General features: G+C 32.0%; 1 protein-coding gene across 2 annotated transcripts in view; it reads right to left on the bottom strand.

The window, feature by feature from the left end:
• Window positions 1–18,917, bottom strand: part of LOC148944115 (uncharacterized) — a 285,083-nt gene that overhangs the window by 192,155 nt on the left and 74,011 nt on the right. For both annotated transcript variants that reach the window (XM_089100272.1, XM_089100273.1), the window contains exons 11-12: window positions 18,097–18,399; window positions 2,076–2,294 (exon numbers count right to left, since the gene is read on the bottom strand). In XM_089100272.1, the coding sequence (XP_088956398.1) occupies window positions 2,076–2,294; window positions 18,097–18,399 (522 nt within the window). The remainder of the gene's footprint in view (window positions 1–2,075; window positions 2,295–18,096; window positions 18,400–18,917) is intronic.

The following is an 18,917-nucleotide window of genomic DNA, read 5'->3' as shown; positions in this document are numbered from 1 at the left end:
AAACAGTTCAGAAAATCCAAAACTGGGTCTAATTTACTCTTGAAGTTAAATTGGTTAAAAAAGTCACAATCTGGTGCTAAGCAGAGTCCCAAAAGAAAGGGAAAAGTTACAGATCAGAAAACGTTAAAAAAAATATCCACAATTGGGCCAAAATTTTGAATTTAAATTAATCAAAAATGTCACAACCTGGTATTAAGCGGAATTCCGGAAGAAAGGAAAAATTTATAAGTCTAAGCTTTTGAGTGCAAGAGGGAGAAAGTTATGGCTGTAAACGTGGGGAAAATTAAAGGATGTGGTAAGAACTTAAGGTTGTAAGAACAAAATAGAATACATTTCTATGAGATGTTTTCCACATTAAGAGGGGAAGGGTATGTGTATTGGCATGAAACAAAACAAAATGGAAAATCCTGAGTGTCAACTTATAAAATGCATTGAACTTCATAAAAATTAATATGCAAATGACCCTATGCCTAGGAGTCTTTTTTTAAAGATTCCTAAAAAAGACTAAAAAAAAGACCATATGAATCACATGCTTATAGGATGGTCCACCATCGTAGAAGCTACGCAATAAAACTCAATAATTTTATATGGATTCAAAAGTGAAGCGCAAAGTGCATTGGAAAACCTAACCCTTCTTTTTTTAAAGACTAAAAGTCTTTTTTTTTTTTTTTTAAGTCTTTTTTTAAGACAATTTTTCCCGTGTTGTTTGTACTTGTTGTTTGTATTTATGATGGAAAGGCAGTGTGATCTTCGTCGTTATTAACCCTATGCCTATTCCAGAAAACACCCATTTAATATTTCTATTTACCACACTTATTTCCTGCTCTGTTCTTTCTAGCGGTTACTTGACACTTTTTAAGTATCTTGGCTTAGATGCACAAAGGTCCTAAGTCACAAAGGTCCAAATTCTAAGGAGGCACAAAGGCACAAAGGTCCTAATGCTAAGGAGGTTAAGGGTTTCAGAAGAATTTTAAAGGAGCAAGGAGGGAGAGTCAAAACACATTAAAATTTCTAGGCAACATTCCTCACAACGAGGTTAGGATGAGTAATGTATATTCGCGTGGAACAAAAACAAAAGTAGAATCCATTATAAATGGGGAGGGGAGGGGTTAACATTTTTCAAAAAACAAGAAATGAGGTTCAAAACAAAATAAAGAAGCCTTTTTATGTCAAACTTTTGACAATGAGGTGGGAGAAGGGGAAAAGTCAATTGACGCGCAACAATCAAAAATTGAAAAAATTTGTGCTTATAATGTGCATTATACATTAACGTACGAATAATCCTATACACATAGCAGAGAATGCCTACGTACTTTTTCGATTTGTTACAATTATTTCCTACCCTATTCTTCCCAGAAGTTGCTTTACAATTTTCAAGTGCCCTGGAATGGATACACAAAGGTAAAATCCTCAAGGGGGTCGAGGAAATCCTCAAAGAGGTGGGGAGGGGAAAATTTTTGTGAAAATTTTCATAGACCAAGGAGGGAGGTTCAAAAAACAATATAAGTACAAATGTAGGTCAAATTTTTCACGGGGTAAAATTCACAGGGTTTTTCAAGGGGGGGGGGGTATATTAACATGCAAAAAATAGATAAATAAATAAATAAACATCCTGGACATTATGTCCACTAAGTGGTCATTTAATCTCTCATCGTTTGCTTAATCGACATGGGTTCTGAATGAATCACGCCTCATTTAAAACTTGCTTTAAAAAATGTGATTCACTAGACGACTCTCATAATGTGAAAACTAGATAACTAGATGACTTGGGTTCTAAATGAATCAGGCCTCATTCAAAACTTACTGAAACAAATGTGAAAACTAGATAACGTGGTGATTCACTAGATGACTAGATAATGTGAAAACTAGATAACTAGATGACTTGGGTTCTAAATGAATCACGCCTCATTCAAAACTTACTGAAACAAATGTGAAAACTAGATAACTTGGTGATCCACTAGAAGACTAGATAATGTGAAAACTACATAACTAGATGATTTGGGTTCTAAATTAATCAGGCCTCATTCAAAACTTATTGAAACAAATGTGAAAACTAGATAACATGGACTTATTACCTTTTATTCTAGAATATTGTAATTCATTTCCGAACATTCGTAAGAAAACCGATGCTTCAGGCTCAACACCATACCTTCCTTCAAATGAATTGACCAAATTTGATAATGAATGCTTGTCCACTTCTCTTTTACCTCGAAAAGATTTAAGGACTTGTTCCACAGTTTCATCAGGAATATAACCATCAGGACCAAATATTTGTTCAATTATGGGTTCCAATCCTTCAAAAATAAACTATATTATAAGAATGGATTTGAGAAGTGGAATATTATAAGAGGATTAGAAGAGGATTTATTATAAGAAGTGGAATAACAAAAAGACATTAAAAAAACACCAAAACTTTAAATAATAAGAAAAATCCGGATATTTCGACTCCACGTCCGGGAGCCTTTTTCGACGGAAAAGAAATTAAAGGAAAAAGAAACATTTTTTAAAAATATTATCATCCAAAGAAAAAGACAAACGAACACATAAGAGATAAAAAAAATACAACTCACATTTTAAACACTTCCAGAACTACAAATTTTCTCTCTGAATTTTTGTAAATGGAAATGCAGTGTGGTCTAAGAAATAACTTAAAAATAGATTTGCAGGTATTATACACTGTAAGAAGTACTGAATCATTTGTCAATACCCATAGAAGTATCAAGTTTTACAATATTTTATTAGAACGGTAGGTATAAAAAGTAGACAGAGAATCTGAAGTAGACAGAGGAGACACTAGAGGGGAAGTAGATAAAAAGTAGATCGCACTTCATACAGAAGGGATCGTCGTATAAACTTCAAATAGGGCTCATTCAATTGGAAATCCAGAGCCCTAGTGCCCTTTTTAAGGGTCAAAAGTGATTGCAAGGCAACTAAAATCCCTTCCACGCCCACCATTTCCCCAAACACATCCAATCAAAATTTTGAGACAGCCATTTTGTTCTACGTAGTTGATTTCCAGATAGAAATTATGTTTTTGAGGAGGACACTCCCCCCACAGCCCTTAGGGCAAGGATTGTAAGTTATGCCTCGGGGGCATATAAGGTTTTTATAGAAAGCTTTGTCGTAGAAACTTCAAAAAGGGCTCATTCGATTGGACATTCAAAGGGCTAGTGCCCTTTTTAATAGTCGAAAGTGATTGGAGGGCAACTAACACCCCTCTTACGCCTACCTTTTCCCCAAACACATCCAATCAAAATTTTGAGATAGCCATTTTGTTCAACGTAGTTGAAAATACTGGAAATGGACTTTGAAGATGACAGCCCCCCCCCCCAAAGCCCTCAAGGCAAGGGTTGTAAGTTATGCCCTGGGGGCATATAAGGTTTTTAAAGAAAAAGTTGTCGTAAAAACTGAAAAAAGGGGTCATTTGATTGGAAATTTAAATGGCTAGTGCCCTTTTTAATAGTCGAAAGTGATTTGAAGGCAAATAACACCCCTTCCACGCCCAGCCTTTCCCCAAAAACAGCCAATCAAAATTTTGAAACAGCCATTTTGTTCAACGCAGTTGAAAGCTCTGGAAATTATATCTTTGAGCAGGACACTCCCCCCACAGTCTTTAGGGCAAAGGTTATAAGTTATGCCCTGGGGGCATATATGGTTCTTATGGAAGGAATGCTCGTATAAACTTCGGAGAGGGCTCATTTGATTGGAAACTGAAAATTCTAGTTCAATTTTTAAGCGTCAAAAGATATCGGAGGGCAACCAGCCCCGCCTCCCCCCCATGCCCTTTTTTCCCAAATGCGTCCAATAAAAATTTTGAGATAGCTATTTTGTATAACAAAACCTCCGGTGTTAACACAACCCCCAAGCGCCCGGGGCCAGGCGTTGTAAGATATGCCCAGGGGGCATATATGGTTCTTATGGAAGGGATGCTCGTATAATCTTCAAAGAAGGCTCATTTGATTGGAAATTGAAAGTTATAGTTCACTTTTTAAGAGTTAAAAGAGATTGGAGGGCACCTAGAACCCCCTCCACGCCATTTTTTCCTCAAACCCATCCGATAAGAACTTTGAGATAGCCATTTTTTTAAAATAGTTCAAAGACCATATAACGAAAACTCCGGGGTCGACACAGCCCCCCGAGGGCAGGCGTTGTAAGTGGGCAGGGGGGATATATGGTTCTCATGGAAGGGATGTTAGTAAAAACTTCAGAGAGGACTCATTTGATTGGAAATTGAAAGTTCTAGTTCAGTTTTTGAGAGTCAAAAGAGATTAAGATCAACTAGCCCCCCTACGTCCGTTTTCCCCAAATACATCCCATAAAAATTTTGAGATAGTCATTAGGTTAAAAATTGTTCAAAAGTCAGATAACAAAAAGTCAGGTGTCGTCACTACCCCCCGGGCCCGGGAGCAGACGCTGTAAGTTATGCCCTGGGGCATATATGGTTCTTATAAAAGGGATGCTCGTATAAACATCAGAGAGGGCTCATTTGAGTGGAAATTGAAAGTTCGTGTTCACTTTTTAAGAGTCAAGACATTTAAGGGCAACTAGCCCTCCCCACGCTCTTTTTCCCCAAACCCATCCGCTACAAGTTTTGAGATAGCCAGTTTAAAAAAAGCGTTCAAAAATTAGATAACAAAAACTCCGGTGTCAACACAACCCCCCAGGGCCAGGGGAAAGGCGTTGTAAGTTTTGTCGTGGGGGCGTATATGGTTCTTAAGAAAGGTATACTCGTATAAATTTCAGAGAGACCTCATTTAATTTAGCATTAGAAGGCTCAAGTTCACTTTTTAGGGGTCATAAGAGATCGACGTGTAACTATCCCCCCCCCCCCACACGCACACCCTTTTTCCGCCAAGCCCATCCGATAAAATTTTTAAAATAGCCATTCCATTAAAAATAGTTCAAAGGTCAGATAAGAAAAACTCCTGAGTCGACTTAACCTCCCAGGGCCTGGAGGCAGGCGTTGTAAGTAATGCTCTAGGGGCATATATAGTTCTTATGGAAGGGATACTCGTATAAGCTTTGGAGAGGGCTCATTTGATTGGAAATTGAAAGTTCTTGACTTTTTAAGAGTCAAAAGAGACCAGAGGGCAAATAGCCCCCCCCCCCTCCACGCCCGAAATGCATCAGATAAAAATTTTGAGATAGACAGTTTGTTAAAAATAATTCAAATTTCAGATAAACAAACTACGGTGGCGACACAACCCCCCAGGGCACGGGGGTAGGCGCTGCAAGTTAAGCCCTGGGGCATATATAGTTGTTATGGAAGGGATGCTCGTACAAAATTCATAGAGGGCTCAATTGGAAATTGAAAGTTGTAATTCACTTTTTAAGAGTCAAAAGTGGTCGGAGGGCAGCAAGCCTCCTCCTACACTCCATTAATTTTTTCCCAGAGGCACTTCATACAGAAGGGGTCGTCCTATAAACTTCAAAGGGGGTTCATTCAATTAGAAATCAAGAGTTCTAGTGTCCTTTTTAAGAGTCAAAAGTGATCAGAGGGCAAATAGCCTTCCCAAACCCCTGTTTACCCAAATAAATCTGATAAAAAATTTGAGGTAGCCATTTTGTTAAAAATAGTTCAAAGATCATATAACAAGAACTCCTTTACGTATGGCCATTTCATTAAAATAGTTCAAACGTGAGATGAGAAAAACTCCTGTGTCGACGCAAACGCCCAGGCCCTGGGACAGGCATTGTAAATATTGCTCTGGGGGCATATATGGTTCTTATGGAAGGTATGATCGTATAAACTTCGGAGAGGGCTCATTTGATTGGAAATTGAAAGTTTTAGTTCACTTCTAAATAGTAAAAAGATATCGGAGGGCAGTAGAGATGACCCTAAAGCTCGTGACGGGGCTCCTCATATGGGCATAGAGTCCCTAGGGAGAACACGTGGTTAATGGGGTAAATGACCTCTTTCTCCAGGTGTGTTTTTGGCACGCTCGAGGCGAATGTTATGATCCAGGAAAGAGTATTTGTTGTTGTTGTTTTTGGCCAAGTGCCCGCTAGGGGAGAATGTTATGATCCAGGAATAGTATTTGTTGTTGTTGTTGTTTTGGGCAAGCTCCCAGCGAACGTCAAGGAGAACACGTGGTTAATCAAAGTGGGACACCTGTGCTGACAGTCATTAATCAAATTGTTTCCGGGCAAAGTTTAATAGTGTCTGACAGATGACGTCAAGTTAATTAATGTCTTTGGAGTTCGACCAGAATTGTTTCCGAGGCAAAGTTTAGATCACACATGACAGATGATGTCATGATTGATTGATTGAGATGAAAGGGGAATTAATTTGTTGTTTCTAAGGGGAATTATTGATTCGCGAAAGGGGAATTAATTTGTTGTTTCTAAAGAGAATCGTTTCCGAGCAAATATTTTGATCTTAGCGATGAAGTGATTAGCGCGCAAAAAGGTTTCTTTGTAATTTCAAATGTGAAAGCACAGGGATGCCAAAAACAAAAGGAACTCGCTGAAATTACGTTTAGGGATTATTTGGGCGAAACTGTTTTAGTCATTATAGGGGATTATATCGGCGAAACAGTTAGAGCCATTTTAAAAGATGATTTAAAAGATGGTTTTAAAAGTGAATTTTAGGGTAAAAATCTGTGGTCATTATAATACATAAGTTGTATTTTAACAGTGTCATGAGGTCCTCTACCCCAACCCCAAAGGCTCCTCATACCCCACCCCTACCCCGAAGGAAGCCCCCCGGTTCCCAAAGGTCCACCGGGCTCCCAAAGGACCAATCGACCCTCAAGTGCCCCCCCAGACCCCCAAAGGCCCTCTCCTGACCCGCAAAGGCCCTCCCCGGGCCCCCAAAGGTCCTCCCCCAGTCCCCAAAGGTCCACAGGGCTCCCAAAGGGTCACCCAGCCCTAAAGGGCCACCCAGACCCTCAAAGGACCCCCGGCACCCCAAAGACCCCTGAGCCCCCAATTTTTAATACTTTTTTATGGCTTTATTATATCTTTTCAGAACAAGTTATTTTCTCAATGTTCATCCTAAGCCCATTTTACAAGTTGAAGTACCAATCTTTTTCACCATAACTTTACCATAGTGCTTTTTGAATGCTCCAACACCAAGCAATACTTTTCAATGGCATTTCAGAACAAGTTCTTTTCTTAATCTCCCTCCTAAACCCATTTTACAAATTTAAGTACCCATCCTTTACACCCAAAACTTTACTTTACAGGTATTTGAATGCTCCAACACCAAGCAATACTTTTCAAAGGGCATTTCAGAACAAGTTCTTTTCATAATGTCCATCCTAAACCCATCTTACAAGTTGAAGTTCCCATCCTTTTCACCCACAACTTTATTTTACAGCTTTTTGAATGCCCAACACCAAGCAATACTTTTCAAAAGGCATTTCATTACAAGTTCTTTTCTTAGTGACCGTCCTAAACCCATTTTACAAATTGAAGTACCCATCCTTTTCACCCACAACTTAGTTATAGGTAAGAGTTTGAATTTTTACCTTAGAGACTTAACTTAAAGTGTTAGTTTGGTTTAGTTTTAGTTAAAACTTTAGAGGGTTTTTTTTGCTTAGAGTCTTAGCTTACAGTTTTATTCAGAGTTCTAGTTTAGTTTAGTTTAGTTTAGTTACAGTTCAGAATTTAGTGTTTTAGCTTAGAGTCATAGCTTAGAATTTTACTTGAAGTTGTAGTTTGGTTAAGTTTTAGTTAAGAGTTTCAAGTTTTAGCTTAGAGTCTTAGCTAAGAGTTTTTGTTAGAGTTCTAGTTTAGTTTAATTTTAGTTCATTGTATAGAGTTTTACCTTAGAGTATTAGCTTATAGTTTTATCTAGAGTTGAATTTTATTTTAGTTAAAGTTAATAATTTAGAGTTTTAGCTTAGAGTCATAGCTTAGAGTTTTACTTAAATTTTTATTTTGGATAAGTTTTAGTTAGGAGTTTGGTGTTTTATATTGGAGTCATATCTTAGAGTTTTTTGTTCAAGTTCTAGTTTAGTTTAACTTTATTTAAGAGTTTGATGTCTTACATTTGAGTTTCAGTTAGAGTTCTAATTTAGTTTAGTTTTAGTTAAGAGTTTGGTGTTTTACCTTAGAGTCTTAGCTTAGAGTTCTAGTTTCGTTTATTTTTAATTAATATTTTAGAGTTTTATATTATAGTGGCTGCTTAGAGTTTTTGTTATAGTTCTAGTTTATTTTTGTTTTAGTTTATAGTGTATTGTTTTTAGCTTATAGTATTAGCTTATAGTTTATGTTGAAGTTCTAGTATAGTTTAGTATTAGTTTAGAGTTTTAGCTTAGAGTCTTAGCTTAGAGTTTTTGTTAGAGTTGAAGTTTAGTTTAGTTTTAGTTAATAGTTTAGAGTTTTTTTTGTCAGAGATATAGTTTAGATTAATTTTTGTTAGTAGTTGTATTTTTTACATTTGAGTTGCAGTTAGAGTTATATTTTATTTATGTTTTATTTCAGAGTTTAGATTTTACAATAGAGTATTATCTTAGATTTTTAGTGATGTTTCTAGTTTAGTTTTAGTTAAAGTTCAGAATTTGGAGTCTTAGCTTAGATTCATAGCTTAGAATTTTAATTAAATGTATAGTTTTGTTAAGTTTTAGTTAATAGTTTAGAGTTTTTATCTTAGAGTTTTTGTTGAAGTTCTAGTTTAGTTTAGTTTTAGTTAATAGTTTAGAGTTTTAGCTTAGAGTCTTAGCTTAGAGTTTTTTTTAGAGTTGAAGTTTAGTTCAATTTTAGTTAAGAATTTGATGTTTTACCTTTGAGTTTCAGTTAGAGTTCTAGTCTAGTTTACTTTTAGTTTAGAGTTTAGAGTTTTTTAGCTTAAAGTATTAGCTTAGAGTTTTAGCTATAGTTCTAGTTTAGTTTAGTTTTAGTTAATAGTCTATAATTTTATATTTGAGTATTATCTTAGAGTTTTTGTTATAGTTCTAGTCTTTTTTAATTTTGAGTTATAGTTTTGTTTACATATATTTAAGAGTTTGAAGTTTTAATTTATGTACTTTGCATAGATTTTTAGTTTAGTTTATTTTTAGTTAATAGTTAAGATATTCTTATCTTAGAGTCTTAGCTTATAGTTTGTCTTAGATTTATCATTTATTTTAGTTTTAGTTAAGAGTTTTGTTTTTTACCTTATAGTCTTAGTTTATAGTTTTAGTTAAAGTTCTTGTTTAGTTTATTTTTAGTTAAGAGTTTAGAGTTTTTAGATTAGAGTTTTTGTTAGATGTATATTTTATTTTAGTTTTAGTCAAGAACTTAGATTTTTTAGCTTAGAGTATTAGCTTAGAGTTTTTGTTGAAGTTTTAGTTTAGTTTAGTTTCAGTTAATAGTTTAGAGTTTTAGCTTTGAGTATTAGCTGATAGTTTTTGTTAGAGTTTAAGTTTAGTTTAGTAATAGTTAGGATTTTAGAGTTTTAGCTTAAAGTCTTATCTTAGACTTTTTGTTAGAGTTCTAGTTTAGTTAAGATATAGTTAAGAGTTTGGAGTTTTACCTTAGAGACTTAGCTTAGAGTTTTAGTTTAGTTTAGTTTTAGTTAAGAGTTTGGAGTTTTTAGCTTAGAGTCTTAGCTTAGAGTTTTTGTTAGAGTTCTAGTTTAGTTTAGTTTTAGTTAAGAGTTTGATGTTTTACCTTAGTCATAGCTTAGACATTTATTTAGAGTTCCAGTTTAGTTTATTTTGAGTTATGAGTTTAGAATTTTAGCTTAGAGTCTTAGCTTAGAGTTTTTGTTAAATTTATAGTTTAGTATAGTTTTAGTTAATAGTTGATAGTTTTTATATTATAGTATTATCATAGTTTTTGTCGAAGTTCTATTTTAGTTTAGTAATAGTTAAGAGTTTTAGCTTAGAGTCTTAGCTTAGAGTTTTTGTTACAGTTGAAGTTTAGTTTATTAATATTTAAGAGTTTAGAGTTTTATCTAAGCGTGTTAGCTCAGGATTTTTGTTACATTTGTACTATATTTTATAAACAGTTAAGAGCGTAGAGTTTTAGCTTATACTCATGCTTAGTCTTTGTTTAGCATAGTGTTTATAGTTTTTTAGATTCTATTATTATACGATAGTTTTGTTAGATTTATATTTTAGTATATTTTCATTTAAGAGCTTAGTGTTTTTAGATTAGACTATTAGATTAGAGTTTTAGTTTAGTTTAATTTTATTTAAGAGTTTTGAGTTTTACCAGAGAGTCTTATATTAGGGTTTTTTAGAGATCTATTTTCGTTTAGTTTCAGCTCGGAGTTTAGATTTTTTAGATCATAGTATTAGTATTGGGTTTTTTGTTGTTCTTATATTTTAGTTTAGAGAGTTATCTTATAATTGGAATTTTGTTTAGAATTCTAGCTAAGTTACGTTTTAGTCAAGAGTTTAGAGTTTTATGTTATAGTCTTAGCTGATAGTTTTTGTTAGAGTTCTAGTTTAGTTTATTTTTAGTTAAGAGATTAGATTTTTAGCTTAGAGTTTTGGCTTAGATTTTTCGTTAGAGTCCTAGTTAAGTTTAGTTATAGTTAAGAGTTTGGAGTTTTACCTTAGAGACTTATCTTAGAGTTTTAGTTACGTTTATTTTTACTTAGAAGTATAGAATTTTAGCTTAGAGTCTCAGCTTAGAGTTTTTGTTAGAGTTTTAGTTTAGTTCAGTTTTAGTTAAGAGTTTAGTGTTTTTAGCTTAGAGACTTAGTTTACATTTTTTGTTGAAGTTCTAGTTTAGTTTAGTTTTAGTTTAGAGTTTTAGCTTAGACTTAGAGTTTTAATTAGAGTTCTAGTTTAGTTTATTTTTAGTTGAGAGTCTAGAGTTTTTAGCTTAGAGTCTTACCTTAGTTTTATTAAGAGTTATAGTTTAATTTAGTTTTAGTTAAGAGTTTAGAGTTTTACCATAGAGTCATAGCTTAGAGTTTTAGTTAGAGTTAAAGTTTACTTTAGTTACAGTTAAGAATTTATATTTTTAGCTTAGAGTCATAGCTTAGAGTTTTACTTAAAGTTATAGCCCGTTTAAGATTTAGTTAGGAGTTTCGGGTTTTAGCTGAGTCTTAGCTCAAAGTTTTTGTTCGAGTTCTAGTTTAGCTTAGTTTTACTTAAGACTTTCAAGTTTACCTTAGATTCTTAGCTTAGATTTTTTGTTACAGTTCTAGTTTAGTTTAACTATTGTTAAGAATTTGATTCTTAAACTTTGAGTTTCATTTAGAGTAATAGTTTTGTTTACTTCTATTTAATAGTTTATTTTTTTAAATAATATTATTAGAATAGATTTTTTTTGGTATTTATTGTTTAGTTTATTTTTATTTAATATTTTAGAATTTTAGATTATAGCATTAGCTTAGAGTTTTAGTTAGAGTTCTGTATTAGTTCAATATTAGTTAAGAATTTTATATTTTACCTTTGAGTTTCAGTTTGACTTCTATTTTATTTTACTTTTATTTAAGAGTTTAGTTTTTTGCACTAGAGTCTTAGCTTGGAGTTCTCGTTTAGTTTAGTTTTAGTTAAGATTTTAGAATTTGAGCTTAGAGTCCTATCTTATAGTTTTTGTTAGAGTTCTAGTTTATTATAATTTTAGTTAATAGTTTAGAGTTTTTGTCTTAGAGTACTTTTCTTAGAGTTTTTGTTGAAGTTCTAGTTTAGTTTAGGTTTAGTTAATAGTTTAGAGTTTTAGCTTAGAGTCGTAGCTTAGAGTTTTTGTTAGAGTTGCATAGAATTCGGTTAGGTTAGCTTATCATAGGATTAGGTTAGCTTATCATGAGCGCTCATGATAAGCTAACCAAATCTAACCTAACTTAAAAGTGGAGAAACCTAACCTCTAACCTAACCTAATCTAACCTATGGTTTTGGTATTTCTATGCAACATTGTGTTATTTTGTGGTTATGTTAGTTTGGACTAAACTTCAACTCTAACTAAATTTCTATGCTAAGATTGTAGGCCAAGCCTTTAAGCTTTATATCTTAAGTAAATATAAAATAAACAATAACTCTAACTAAAACTCTAAACTGAGACTCCAAGCTAAAACTATAAACTCTTAACTATAACTAAACTAAACTAAACTTCAACCCTAACTAAAACTCTAATCTAACTCTAAGGTAAAACTCAAAACTCTTAACTAAAACTAAACTAAATCAAAACTCTAACAAAAACTCTAAGCTAAGACTCTAAGCTAAAACTATAAACTCTTAACTAAAACTAAACTAAACTAGAGCTTCAACAAAAACTCTAAGCTAAGACTCTAAGCTAAAAACTCTAAACTCTTAACTAAAACTAAGCTAAACTAGAACTCTAACAAAAACTCTAAGCTAAGACTCTAAGCTAAAATTCTAAACTCTTAACTAAAACTAAATTAAACTAGAACTCTAACTAAAACTCTAAGCTATAAATCTAAGTTAAAACACCAAACTCTTAACTAAAATTAGACTAAACTAGAAATCTAACAAAAACTCTAAGCTAGGACTCTAAGCTAAAAAACTCTAAACTATTAACTAAAACTAAACTAAACTAAACTTCAAAAAAAACTCTAATCTATGATTCTATGATAAAACTCTAAACTCTTAATTAAACTAAACTAGAACTCTAACAAAAACTCTAAACTACGACTCTAAGCTAAAAACTCTAAACTCTTAACTATAAATAAACTAAACTTCAACTCTAACTATAACTCTAAGCTAAGACTATAATCTAAGACTCTAAACTAATAACTAAAGCTAAAATAAACTAAAACTATATGCTAATTCTCGAAGTTAAAACTCCAGACGATTAACAATTTCTAAAATAAACTGTAAATATAAAAAACAATCTTAGCTACGACTCTAAGCTAAAACTCTAAACTATTAACTAAACCTAAACTTAACTAAAACTTCATCAAAAACTCTAATCAAAGGACTCTGAGCCAGAAGATGTAAACTCTTAACTAAAACTAAAATAAACTAGAACTCTAACAAAAACTCTAATTTAAGACTCTAAGCTAAAATTCTAAACTCTTAACTAAAGCTAAACTAAACGAGAACTCTAACTAAAACTCTAAGCTAAGACTCTAAGGTAAAACACTAAACTCTTAACTAAAAGTAAACTAAACTAGAACTAAAACTTAAAATCAAAGTTAAAACATAAAATTATTATATAATATTGAACTAAAATGTAACTCTAAAAAAAACTCTAAGCTAAGACTCTAAGATAAAATTCTACAATATTAATTAAAGACAAACTACACTAGAGCTTCAACTAAAACTCTATTCTAAGAATTTCATTTAACACACTTTATTCTTGACTAGACGTAAACTAAACTATAACTCTAATCGAGACTCACAGGTTAAGCATCAAATTCTCAACAATATTTAAACTAAACTAGAACTCTAACAAAAACTCTAAGCTGAGACTTTAAGTTAAAACTCGAGACTCTTAAGTAAAACTAAGATAAACTAGAACTCTAAAAAAAACTTTAAGCTAAGACTCAGCTAAAACTCGAAACTCTTAACTAAATCTTAACCAAGCTATAAATTTAAGTAAAACTCTAAGCTATGAATCTAAGATAAAAAATCTACATTCTTAATTTTAACTTAACTAAACTTTAACTCTAAATAAAACTCTAAGCTAAGACTCTATGTTAAAAACTCTAAAGTCTTAACTAAAACTAAATTAAACTAGAACTCTAAATAAAACAAGCTAAGACTTTAAGCTAAAACTCTAAACTATAAACTAAAACAAAACTAAAATAGAAATCAAATTTAAAATATAATTCTAAGCTAAAACTCTAAACAAAAACTAAACTAAACTAAAATTTCAACAAAACTGTAAACTAAGACACTAAGATAAAAAAACTTAACTCTAAACTAAAACTAAACTAAATTAGAGCTCTAACAAAAACTCTAAGCTGAGACTCTAAGCTAAAATTTTATACTCTTAAGTAAAACTAAACTTAACTAAAACTCTAAGCTAAGACTCTAAGTTAAAACTCCAAACTCTTAACTATAACTAAACTTAACTAGTACTCTAACAAAAACTCTAATCTAAGACTCTAAGCTAAAACTCTAAACTCGTATCTAAAAATAGACTAAACTAGAACTCTAACAAAAACTCTAAGCTAAGACTCTAAGCTAAAACTCCAAACTCTTAAATATAACTAAACTAAACTAGAACTCCAAATATAACTCTGAGTCTAATATAAAACTCTAGACTAAGCAACAACAGCAATGAAAAACTCTAAACTAAGACTCTAAGCTAAAAACTCTAAACTATTAACTAAAACTAAACTAAACTAGAACTCTAAAAAAACCCTAATATATTACTCTTTTGTAAAAATACATACTCTTAAATAAACTGTTACCTCACAAAACCTCTAAGCTAAGAATCCAAGATAAAAAACTCTAAACTCTTAACTATAACTAAACTAAACTAGAACTCTTGCAAAAACAATAAGCTATTACTATTATAAAAAAACTCGTAAATATTAGCTAAAAATATAAGCTAAGACTCTAAGCTAAAACTCTAAACTCTTAACTATTACTAAACTAAACTTCAACTTTAACAAAAACTCTAAGCTAAGACTCTAAGCTAAAACTCTAAACTCTTAACTATTACTAAACTAAACTTCAACTTTAACAAAAACTCTAAGCTAAGAGTATAAGATAAAACTCTAAACTCTTAACTATTACTAAACTAAACTATAACTTCTACAAAAAATATGATAAGACTCAAATCTAAAAACTCTCAACTCTAAAATAAAACTACACTAAACTAGAACTCTAATAAAAACTCTAAGCTAAGACTCTAAGACAAAATTCTAAAATCATAACTAAAACTAAACTAAACTGGAATTCTAATTAAATGTCTAAGCTATGACTAAGGTAAAACACCAAACTCTTAGCTAAAACTAAACTAAACTAGAACTTTAAAAAAAACTCTAAGCTAAAACTCTAAGCTAAAAACTCCAAACTCGTAACTAAGAATAAACTAGACTAAAACTCTAAGCTAAGTCTCTAATGTAAAACTCCAAACTCTTAACTATATCTAAACTAAACTAGAAATATAAAAAAAACTATATTATAAGACTATAAGATAAAAAACTATAAACTAATTAATAAAATTAAAATAAAATAGAACTTAAACTAAAACTATAAGATAATAATAGAAGTTATAAGACAAAACTATGAACTAAAAATAGAATAAACTAGAACTACAAAAAAAACTCTAATCTAAAACTATAAGATAAAAAACTATAAACTATGATAAATCCATGTTTTAAAACTCAAAGCTATCAAATATACGTAAACTAAACTAGAACTCAAAACTAAACAAACTAGAGCTTTAACAAAAACTCTAAACTATGACTTTAATCTAAATTTATAAACTCTGAACTAAAACTAAACTAAACTAGAACTATAACTAAAACTCTAAGCTAATACTTTAATATAAAAAACTATAAACTATAAACTAAAAGTTTAGTCTTTCATTAAAAGTAAAATAAACTATAACTCTAACTGAAACTCACATGTAAAACATCAAATTATTAAATAGAATTGAACTAAACTTCAACTCTAACAAAAACTCTAAGCTAAGACTACAGGCTAAAACTCTAAACTATTAACTAAAACTAAACTAAACTAGAACTTCAACAAAAACTCTAAGCTAAAAACTCTAAACTCTTAACTAAAACTTAACCAAACTATAACTTTAAGTAAAACTCTAAGCTATGACTCTAAGCTAAAACTCTAAATTCTGAACTGTAACTAAAACTAAACTATAACTCTAACTAAAACTCTAAGCTAAGACTCTATGGTAAACTCTAAACTCTTAACTAAAACTAAACTAAACTTCAACTCTAACAAAAACTCTAAGCTAAGACTCTAAGCTAAAACTCTAAACTAAAACTAAACTATCATATATAGTTCTTATGAAAGGGATGCTCGTATAAACTTCAGAGAGGGCTCATTTGACTTGAAATTGAAAGTTCTAGTTCAGTTTTTAGGAGTCAAAAGAGATCAGAGGGCAGCTATCCCCCCACGCCCCTTTTCCACCAAATGCATCCATTAAAAATGGCTCAAAGGTCAAATAAAAAAAAACTCCGGTGTCGACACAACCACCCAGGGCCGGGGACAGACTTGCAAGTTATGCCCTGGGGGCATATATGGTTCCGATGGAAAGAATGCTAGCATGAACTTCAGAGAGGGCTGATTTGAATGGATATTGAAAGTTCTAGTTCAATTTTTAAGAGTCAAGAGATCGGAAGGCCCCTAAACCCACCCCAGGCCCTTTTTTCCCCAAACCCATCCGATACGAATTTTGAGATAGCCATTTCTTTTAAATAGTTCAAAGGTCAGGTAACAAAACGTCCGGCGTCGACACAACCCCCAGGGCCCGGAAGGCAGGCATTGTAAGGTATGTCCTGGAGCCGGAAATGGTTCTTATTAAAGGGATGCTCGTATAAGCTTCAGAGAGGCCTCATTTGAATGGAAATTAAAAGTTCTAGTTCATTTTCTCTGAGTAACAAAAAGATCGGAGGGCAACCAACCCCTCCCGCCCACCACGCGTTTGGGTTTATCGGATGGATATACCCATCCGATAAGAATTTGAGGTGACAACTTTATTAAAAATAGTTATAACATCAGATATTAAAACTCCGAGGTCAACACAACCTCCCAGGGCCCAGGGACAGGCGTTGTAAGTTATACTCTGGGGGTATATATGGTTCTTATAGAAGGGATGCTCGTTTAAAGTTCAGAGAGGGCTCATTTCATTGAAAATATAAATTTTTAGTTCACTTTTAAAGAGTCTAAAGAGATCGAAGGGCAATTGCCCCCCCCCCCCCCCGAACGCCCTATTTTCTCCAAAATCATCCGATAAAAATTTTTAGATAGCAATTTTGTTGAAAATAGATCAAACGCTAGATAATAAACACTCCGAGGTTGAAACAAACCCATCTTTTTATTTTGATATTGTTATTTTGATACCAGATTTGATACTTTGATGAACATTTGATTTTTTTTAAGTTTGATTTCGAAATGGGGAATTTTTAAAAACTTGAAACTTTTTGCAATCAAAAACGAACAAAAATTAATTATAAAAACTTACCGAAAAATAATTTTTTCAAAGAAAATTAACGGCCATGTTAAACTGAAGCTCAGCAGATACAAATACCTAAATTCAAACTCAAAACGACCAGAAATTGCTATTAAAGAATAAATGAAAACCAAAACGAACAGAAACTAAATAAACAATCATAGCAAAAAACATACAACAAGTAATAATATAAATGAAAAAAATAGATGTTAAAGCGAGCAATGCTTAGATTGAATATGAAAATCAAGCTTAAAACTAAGAACAAATATTTTGCTATTGAAGTATAAATAAAACTTAAAACGAACAGAAATAAAATAAACAATCAATGCAAACAAACATGCAATAGATATTAACGTAAAAGAATAAATAAATCTTAAAACGAGTGAAACTTAAATTGAATATGCAAACAAGAGTTTGGATATCGCATCCTTCTCTCATTGTAAAAGTATAAAACCTACTGCGTCATTGGCGCTTTACTGAAAACTATATGCGTCTTGAACAGTCTTGGAAAGTATAAACAACACCAAATTGAATATTTGATATATGATGATATTAACTGTTGAAACATCAGTTCAAGAATTTGTTTCACTGTAATTATATTTTTATTTTCAATGCTGTAAGAACTGGAAAAGATAATATTTGTAATATAATTCGTTTTCAGTGAAGCACCGAAGACCCAGAAGGCTTTTGGTTTTTATTTACAGTTAAGGAAGGGGGCAGTATCCAAACTCTTGTTTGTAGTGAAACTATATTCGTCTTGAACAACTTCAGAAAGAACTAAAAAATTAAACTGAATATTTGATTTACAATGATATTAATTGCAGAATGGCTTCAGTGGTTTTCAGGTGGTATATGGTCTTCTTCCAAAATTATCTTAAAATAATTTTGGAAGAAGGGAGGAAGGAGTATAACCCCTCCAAGTATGACCCTTCTCATCACATGAAGAAAAGAACCTACTAAGTAAAATCTAAGATTCCTCCCAGGGAGGAGAACCGTATCTGGTGGACTCGTTCTTGGCTCCTAATTCGTGATTTTTGGAATACTGCCCAAAATTTTTGGAATACTGCCCAATAATTACTAATACAGCACACATAATTTTACCTTCAACACGACCTCCAATTTCCAGCAGGTTCATAGATTCACCAAACAAATCCACGGTTAAATTCAGTGTAGCCGATCTCGGTACATACGACTTAGTTGAGAAAATGATGTTTGATTCGACAGTCCCTCCAAGGTTTAATTCATTGAAGAAGGATGAGAATTCTATATTTCGAGAGAATTTCCTGACATCTGTGCTGAATTTGTTTTTAAAGAATTCATTCGCAACAAGTTCTTTAACACTGGCTTTATTTGGATCATTTGACTCCTGCAAGTTTGTTAAATGTGTCCAAACAAATGATCCAACTGAAAAAAAAAATTATTTAAGAAAAACTACTTTATGGAACTCAATGAGGAAACAAAATGATACACAATATAACAAAAATGGTACAAAAAAGCAGGGAATCGGAAATATATATATATATATATATATATATATATATATATATATATATATATATATATATATATATATATATATATATATATATATATATATATATATATATATATATATATATATCTAAGCTGTGAAAAACGGTACACATTCAACATTCGGCGATAACATTTGAATCTCTAGTAGATCCTCAGATGACTTCTACACCTTGAATATATCAACGACGATAGCTGCTCTGAACATAACTCCAACCAGAAGGACATTCAGTATGGTTCATATCCCTTCTTGTGCCAGAAGAAGAAGAAACTTCAGCATTAAAGATGAAGTTTGTATTTTAAATTTTCAGTAAGATCGTTTATGAAGAAAGATCCAAAAAAGGTCTGACATTAGTTCTTTTTATTGCTTAAAATATTCCCTTTTTATTTCC

This window comes from Artemia sp. Qi Xiang Cuo, chromosome 14 (genome assembly GCF_049724085.1).
Source record: "Artemia sp. Qi Xiang Cuo chromosome 14, ASM4972408v1, whole genome shotgun sequence".
NCBI lineage: Eukaryota > Metazoa > Arthropoda > Branchiopoda > Anostraca > Artemiidae > Artemia > Artemia sp. Qi Xiang Cuo.
The sequence above is the reverse complement of the archived record's forward strand: the minus strand, read 5'-3'. Positions and strand labels throughout refer to the sequence as shown.